Source organism: Pelecanus crispus, chromosome 1 (assembly GCF_030463565.1).
Source record: "Pelecanus crispus isolate bPelCri1 chromosome 1, bPelCri1.pri, whole genome shotgun sequence".
In the NCBI taxonomy this organism is placed as follows: Eukaryota; Metazoa; Chordata; class Aves; order Pelecaniformes; family Pelecanidae; genus Pelecanus; species Pelecanus crispus.
The window spans coordinates 95428555-95436957 of NC_134643.1; the positions used below are offsets into that span (position 1 = coordinate 95428555).

The 8403-nt window shown below is 49.3% G+C and overlaps 1 protein-coding gene across 1 annotated transcript in view; it reads left to right on the forward strand.

The window, feature by feature from the left end:
- ARHGAP31 (Rho GTPase activating protein 31) overlaps nucleotides 1-7003 on the forward strand; it is a 55838-nt gene extending 48835 nt beyond the window's left edge. Inside the window, exons 9-12 of the mRNA XM_075725722.1 lie at nucleotides 1610-1669; nucleotides 2352-2978; nucleotides 3301-3614; nucleotides 4535-7003. Of these exons, the coding sequence (XP_075581837.1) occupies nucleotides 1610-1669; nucleotides 2352-2978; nucleotides 3301-3614; nucleotides 4535-7003 (3470 nt within the window). The remainder of the gene's footprint in view (nucleotides 1-1609; nucleotides 1670-2351; nucleotides 2979-3300; nucleotides 3615-4534) is intronic.
- Nucleotides 7004-8403: the final 1400 nt, after the last annotated feature.

An 8403-nucleotide genomic window follows, 5' to 3' on the forward strand; every position in this document is an offset into this window, starting at 1 on the left:
TGGAAATTTTTTTTAGATAATCTCATGACTCCAGGAGCTGGTGTTTGGAGGAGCACTACCAAACATTGCAAGACTTAAAATAAAATAGTTAATGTTGGCAACATTACCTACCACCACATATAAGAGAGGCTGTATTTGGATCAGAATTGAGTGTGAAGCCAAATGCTGGATCCAGCTCTTTTTGGACCCCTGCCTTCCCCCATGTTTTGCATGTACAGATGGTCTCGCACAGGGTGCTCATGGCAGACCTCAAAATAGCTCTCCATCTTATTTTGATCACCGGATCACCTTCTCACTTTGATAAGAAATATTCTGTCCCAAAATAGCGCTAACCCAAGGATGCCCAGGAATGACTGGAGCCCAGTGATCGTGGGGGCCAAGCCTTGTTCCAAGCACAGTACTGAGTGACAGGAGGCTGTACCTTTTCACCAGCAGGACACACAAATGCACAATCATGCACAGAGATTTAGGCACTAAGTAGTGCTTTTGAGAAGCAGTGCTTTAGTGCTGTCATGTTGTGTTTTTGTGTGCTCTCTGCTTACAGCCTAATGTGAGGAAACAGATGAACTTGCTGTTGAAACTCAGTACACACTTTAACACAGTTTGTGTCCATGTACACAAGTCTGCAAGTCACATAAAACACGAGCTCCACAGCTTGAATTCTGTTCCTCCAGGAAAGCAGAGCCAGTGCTCAAGACATCATGCCATATGAACATAAGAAGTAGCCAGGACTCCATATAAATGCAAAAAGTAGCTGGGGTTTCTCCTGTGCTCATGTGAAAGTCAGTCCCAGAAGCCTTAATTATATAAATGAATTAAGTCCAACAAGCCTGCTCACTTTCTGCTTTACCTACTTTGTGCAACATTGTAAACAGCAAACTTTGCTTCTAGACATTTTCCAGATCTCCAGGGACCCTTTTTGGCCTGCCAGAGACTGACTTGTCTTCCTTGCCAGCTACATTCCCCCCATCTCCCCTTTTCAGAGCGGTAACAGCTACACGCTTCCAAAACCTCTCAGGAACAGACCTGTAGAGTGTCTGGTGACAAATGGCAGCTTGTTTCTGGACAAGCAAGTCCAGCGAGGATGACTAGGAAAATAGGTTGCTTACTGCCCTCATAAATTTGCCAGAGTGTTTGCTGGAGGCAGGGTATGCTCATGCCAGCGAAAGAGCCTGGGAGTGCAACATAAAAATAACCTAACATTTGCTATCAGGAATGAGAGGTGAGAAGGCATTTATGTCAGTTTAGTTAAAAAGTCCCCACAACCAATAGCCTGACTTGATCAGGGAGGGCAGTGGCACGTAACAGCTTTGGGGATCTTTAAGTGCTTCACAGCGGAGATGGTGCTGAGTGGCTGGGTTAAGTATAGCTCTCCATGTGTTCGGCAGGTGCAAAGCTGTTGTTAGCACTAGCAGATCACCAGCTGTGTGGACAAGTGTTGTGGGTAATAAGCCGCGTGGTGTGGATACAGAGGGGGAATGCCTGGAAATGGAAAATAACTTTGATGTCTGCCTGGCATGCTCGTCTATATGTAGCCTTTGGTCTTTATGGGCTGAAACCTGCAAAGCCGCAGGATCTGAAGCCTGTTTCTAAAACTCATTTTCCACAGAAAAAGCAACTATTCGGCCTGCCAAGAGCATGGACTCGCTGTGTTCCCTGCCAGTGGAAGGTGAGACGTCAATAACCTATACCGTAAGGGTGAAGGATTGCACCTCTGGATTCTCAGCTTTCCCCTGTGCCTGCATGGATGCGGTGGTCTGTTTCTTTGCCTATCTCACCGTATTTTGCATCTTTGTATGCTTGTGGCATGGCTGCTGACATGTGCCCCCACCTTTGTGTGCATATATTTTTACCCCGTTTCAGCGTCTTTTATGCTGGTGCATGTACCTGAGAGTTACCACTGTGCCTAAATGCATCTTTATTAAGAGTGGGGTTGCTTTGATTTCATTCTTGGTTATTCTGGGCACAAAATTCCCATTTAAAAGGAAAAGTATAAAGCAGTGAAAAGTGCTTGCAATAAGCCAACAAAGCCTGGAAGTGTGATCTTTGTAGGCAATGCATGCTAGCGCAAGACTCGGCTGTATCTGATTGAGAGAGGCCTCTAACAAAAGCCCTAGGTGATTTCCACTGGAGGGCATCCTATCCAGCCCTGCCTGCCCAGTCTGAAGGAGGCCCCAGGGCTGGAGCCTGGAAGGTCTTCAGTGCCTGCTGTCCCCATCTCTCTGGGGAAATGTGAGTGTTCACCAGGGCAGGACTCATCCCTGGAGGGACTGAGGAGGGCTTCTCACAGAGGAAGATTGCTTGCTAGTGCTTTGCTTCCCACTGACTCCCTCCTATGTTCCCACCTCTAGGGGAGGATGAAAAGAGCAGATTCAAACGGACAGTGACTACTGGAGGGTTTTTTGTTCCGGTGATGAAGATACGGACAGGAGGCACAGGCAGCTCATATGACCTCAGCAAGGAGAACGAGTGGGAGCGGGAAGGATCTGCTGTGGGGGCCAAAGGGTGCTCAGAGCTGAGTGGGGAGAAAGGTCCTCCCCGGACACCACAGGCAAAGTCACCCCCTGAGCAGCTGAAGGTCTTCCGAGCAGCAGAGAATGCTGAAAACGAGCAGACTTCCCCCAAAGGTGGCCGCATGTTCTACACCTCTGAAACAGCTGCCAAGTCAGGCTTCCCAAGCAGCCTCTTCCCCTTGGAGGCCTCCCCTCGTCACCAGAGGAAAGCCCTGAACATCTCAGAGCCCTTTGCTGTCTCTGTCCCCCTCCGGGTGTCCGCAGTCATCAGCACCAACAGCACCCCCTGCCGCGTGCCGGCCAAGGAGAAGCTTTCCCTCTCCAGCCTAGAGGAGCTGTCTTCCCTGGTGGCCGAGAGCACGAGCACCTCTGCCCTGGAAGTGGGGACACACACAAGGACAGAGCAGGTGCCGGAGGGGAAGGAGAAACAGCCGGGACCCACCCTGCCAGCAGAAGCATCCAGAGGTAGAAGTGTTTTAAGGGGGGGAAGTGGAGCTACTGGAGGTGCCCTGCAGCTCGGTGGCGTGGAGGTTGCTCCAACCTGCTCTTGTGGCAGGAAAGAGTCCAAGCTGTGGCAGGGTGGGTGCTGACTGTGGTAGGTCAGGTTGGTATTTGTTGCAGTAATGAGACTGGGGAGGTGGGTGGCCTCCAAGCAGTGTCCTGTTGCACCCGGAGGGAGCTCTTTAGCTCTGTTAGTTGGCATTGGGTTGAAACAGCACAGCTTTGTCTCAGGGCACATGGTTTCAGTCACCAGTAGTGACATCGTTCATTTGTGTTTCTGATCCAGGCTCTCACCCTGAGGAGCTGGTGGCCACCAGGAAACCCGAGTCCTTAGAAACTCCACAGCCAGCAGCAGAAAATCAGGAGACATTATGTGGGCAAAGCAGCTGCACAAGCACCACCAGCAGCACCTGCCAGTCCTCAGAGCAGAGTCCCACCGTGGAACAATCACCAGCCTCAGAGGTTCATATGGGGCCACTCCCTGCAGACAAGGCAGAGCAAGGACAGCTCAAGATGAAGGATGTCTGCTCAGAAGGCAGCTATGGCCAACAGGAGATCGAGATGGCTAAGACAGAAGAAGGGTCGCACTCAAGAGATGTGGTAAGGAAGAAGGCATGAGAAAAAAGATAGGGGACAATGTCATGGTGGTGACTGGGAGGTTGTGTAAAGTTTCACTGTGTGTCTGTAGTCATGAAAACTCAGTCTATGACCTAGGCTAAACAGGGTCAAGAACTGACCATGTATTGATTTAATTTCTGTCCACATCACCGGGTGGTGATTTACTTTTACACAACTACCTACTGTCCCCTTTTGGTCTTCTTTTCCTGTAACTATACGATTGCAGTCAGCACAATCTGTCTGCTCTGATAGTCTCCAGATGTGAGACTGTCCAGATGTCTGAACATTTTGACCCATGGTCTCTGAATTCCCCTTCTATTTTTTCTGTCCCATTTGTCCTGGACAGCCTGAACAGTACTTTTTTCTTCCATTCTCTACACACTATTTTTTTTTTATTATTATTATTATTATTATTATTATTATTATTATTATTATTGCCTCCTCTGTATCTCTAGCAGAGCTTTTTCACCAAGTTTCTTACAGCGGTACTCATCTCTGGACAGCTATTTAAAGATCTGTTAGCATAGTTCCTTGACTAGATTATTCATTCCAGTTCGTGTGTGATTTGGAAATGCAGATCCTCTGGCAAGGCCAAGCGAGCCTGAATGGGAAGAGCTGAGAAACAGGCTGAGACATTCCAGCTACTCATTCACCTCACTCTCAGTACATCTGTCCAGGCCTCATTTTGGCTGCACCTCAGATCTTCTCATCCATAAACCCACTTGTTTATAGACGCGTTTCCTTCCTTGAACTGGTAGCAGTATGCGTGTCTGTGTTTCTGTACCCATGGCTGTGATCATCCAGGAGCCTGTTTATTCTAAGAGGGCTATTTGAGGAAAATGGAGGGGTATGTACTGGTAAATTGTGAGCTGACAAGTCATGGCATTTCTTCTGTTTTTCAGACTGAGGAGGACCCTGCGAATGCCCTTCTAGAACCACTGTGGCCAGAGATACATCAGGAACTGAAAATTATTGAACCTGAAGAGGAGCTCTTACTCTTGCCAGCAGCTGCCCCCAAGATGGGCCTAATTTCTGAATCCTCTTCTTCAGTACAAACAGATAGTTCTTCCTCTGGCCCAGGGCAGAGTCCAACACTGTCTGAGCAGAACTCTGCAGGCAGAACACCACAGACAGCAACTCAGGTGCCTTTATTTGGTGCCACTGGCAGGGAACAACAAGACAGCCTCCACAACTGCAAGTCTGATGTGGTTGCACAGCAGAGCTGTGTTTCAGCCCTACCCAAACTGGGTACTCTTCTGACTGGCACAGCCACTCCAAAGAACCATCACCCAGTGGTGGACAGCAGAAGTGAATGTCTCACTCCTCCCCTGGACTGGAAGCTTCATAGTCAATCAGAATTTAATGAGGTTGCCCCAGGTGATGAATTTTCTTGTTCCAGAGGAGCGTGTCCAGAGTCAGGGAGAGAAAAAGATAGCACTTGCCAGCTGCAGAGGGAAAAGGATGGTCTTACCGGGGTCCAGACTCAGAGGGAGAAACCTGAGATAATGATTGCTGATGAAAGGGACACATTCTCCTCCAAGGTGCTGAGTGGAGCTGGAATCCAGGAGCTGAAGGAGGGCAATGCTGTTAGTAGAACCCATGATGCTGGTGACCAGGATGATGAGGATACATGGACAGATAATGTGCAGAGTTTAGAACTTGTGGAGCCATGGGAGGATCACCAGTGGGTTACAAGCCCACTCCATTCCCCCACCTTTAAGGACATTCAGGAGAAGATGATACAGGAGTTTCAGCCACAGAGCCGGAGAGCAGAGACAGGCCTTTCTCTCAGACCACGATTCAGTCGCAGCCTCTCCCTGGACAGTAAAGACACAGTGATGAGTCTGTGGGCTATCCCATTCTCTTTCATAGATGCCACTGACCAGCAGCAACCATGCAGTAACATTCTGCCAGTGACTTGTGAGCTTCCCAAAGCACAACCCATTTCCCCATCTAGTCTGGGCAAAGCTAAGCAAGATGAGAATGGCACAAGTCCTCCAGAAGAACCTTTGAAACCTGAGCAGCTGATGTACCCCCTCAGCAGGGAGGAAGCACCAGCTGAGAAAGAAGGACTCTCCAGAATCTCTCTTTCAGAGCCAGAGGAAAAGGAAGTGACTATGAGCAAAGAAAACCCTTGGAGCTCAAAGCCTGAGCTGTCTTTACCATACCAAAATAGCTCAAGCAGTTCTTCACAGGCAAAGAACACAAAGGAAGAGTTATCTATGTCTCAGGACACTGCCCTGGGCAAAGAGACAGTTACCAAAGCATTGTGCTCTGCCACTGAGTCACAGCTGAGTAATAAAGGTGAAGAAACACCTCGCAAAGCGAAGACTAGGCCATCATCCCTCAACTTGGATTCACTCCTTCCAGCCCCAGATTTCTTCACATTCGAGAGCCTATCCATGTCCTCTGCCCCTGGGAACCTCTTGTGCGGGCAGAAGGAAGTAAAAAGCAGTGATTCTGTCCCATCCTTGCCGACTGCCTGCCCTGTTGCCAGTAAAGGTGTTTCCTGGGGGTCTCATTTCAATGCCCACATGGATCTAGACCTGGATTACCTGGCAGTGGCCCATACCACCACTGGCCGTCGTAACTCTGCCCCTGTCAGCGTGTCGGCGGTCAGGACCTCCTTCATGATTAAGATGTGCCAGGCTAGAGCGGTGCCCGTGATACCGCCCAAGATTCAGTACACCCAGATCCCCCAGCCCCTGCAAGCTCAGAACACTGCTCCACCAGCCGAGAAGAAGGAAGCAGAAGCCAAGCAGGCCATCAGGCAAACTCAACGGGTGGCATGGAGCCACCTGGAGGCCCCCAAGAGCCCACTGGCAGAGAAGAAAGCCAAAGCAGAGAAAGAAAACAGTGACCCAGCTCAAAAGGACTCAGCCTGTCCTTGGCACAGCAGTCTTGGCTCTCCACTGGAGCCATCTCAGTCCAGTCATCACCCCGTTCTGGACGCCCCTGTTCTGCGCCGAAAGCGCACGTCTGAGGGGGAGACAGCTGGAGATAACCCACAGTCCTCAAAGATGGAGAGGCCATCAGGGTTCTCCAAGCCTTCCTATAGATCTAGGCCCGGGAGGCCCCAGAGTCTGATTCTCTTCAGTCCCCCTTTCCCCATTATGGACCATCCCTCCTCTTCAGCAGACTCCAGGGTGTTGTTATCACCCATAAGGAGCCCCACTCAGACCACCTCTTCGAGCCCCATTTGTGGTGATCTGCCTGAGACTTCGCGGACAACACCTGAGGGGGTGACGCTGAGGAACAAAATGACCATCCCCAAGAATGGCCAGAGACTGGAGACCTCTACTAGCTGCTTTTACCAGCCTCAGAGGCGCTCTGTGATTCTGGATGGACGAAGTGGGAGGCAGATCGAATAGCAACTGCTTCTCTTACTCCTTTTCCATGGTGGATGGGATGGGAGTGTCCAAGACCAACTCTGTTGACATTTTGCTGTTGTTATAACTATTTTGTGCAAGACGGACCCAAATCCTTTACAGTTTCCTGCAAAACATTTTGCTACAGAGGGTCATAGTCTTTTTGTCTTGCTTTTCCTTCCCTTTCTCACCCCTGCCTAGTCCCTCACTGCCTGCTTTTTTTTGTAAGCCAATTGCAGGGAACTGGCATTTCCTCATACTTACTGTCTAACAAGCCCTGTGAAAGTCTCATCCTCTTTATGGAAAAAAAGAAAAAATAAATCTTGGTATAATTAGGAAACAGGGCTGGGAGGAAACACCATTCCAAAGCACTGCAGCCCATGGTGCAGGGGCACAGCATCTGCTTGAGGAGGTAAGTCCAGATGTTTGGGACCTCCTTCCATTATTTCCCAGCCACCAGTGAAGGACCATGCCTATTCATTTCTGTTGTCTGATTTAGACAGTGTAAATAAACAGTGCAAGGAGACTGGGGGTAGCTGAAGAGGAGGGTGAAGCTGGCATGAGCAAGTCATACAGAGTGTGAGACACCCAAGGATGCTCCAGTGACATACAACCTGAAGGTGCTGCCTCCAGCTCTGTCCTTGCATCAAAGATGTGCTCTTTCCAGCATGTGCAAGCAATGAAAGTAGCTGGACAGGAAATGCCTAGTTGTTCTTTTAATCTGCCAAGTCCTGCTCATGAGTTTTGTTGTGCTCAGCCACACCTTCCTTGGGCAGACAACGTCCATGTGGCTGGGGAACGAGTGTGTGGCTGACTGTCCAGCTGTAGAGACTTCTCAGGCTGGTATCAATGAAAGCAAAGACACGGTCATAACAAAGGCCAGTATCAACTATTTGCATTGTTGCTTAAAGACAGATGACACCTATCTCCAGCTGTGCTCCACACTGCCAACAGCAGAGAAAAGCAAGAGGATCTTCTGATCTGCATGTCCTTGGGCTATCGTCCTCTTGCACCCTGACTGACATATCTTTGACCCTTGGCCTTTCATTGCCACTGTGTGGCATGTTCCCAGGTGCTTCTTCCTCCTTTAAACTTCCTCTCCTTGTGAGTTTACACTGTTTCTTTGAGAGCATGGCTGGTTGTCGCCTCCCTGGCCCTCAGCGCTTTCAGATTGATTAAGAGTATGTTGAAGAGGATGATTTGTGGGACTGCAGGACAGATCATGAACAATATCCTGAGAGGGGGATTTGAAGTCAATTAAGCTCTCTCCTGAAGAGCTGTTATTGTTACAGGCAAATACATGTTTGTATAAGCCATGGGAATAGAATTAAAGCTTCCTTTATAAAGCCTCTAACTCTACGTTAACAACAGGCTCATCTATTGCCTAGTATGTGACTGTGGGC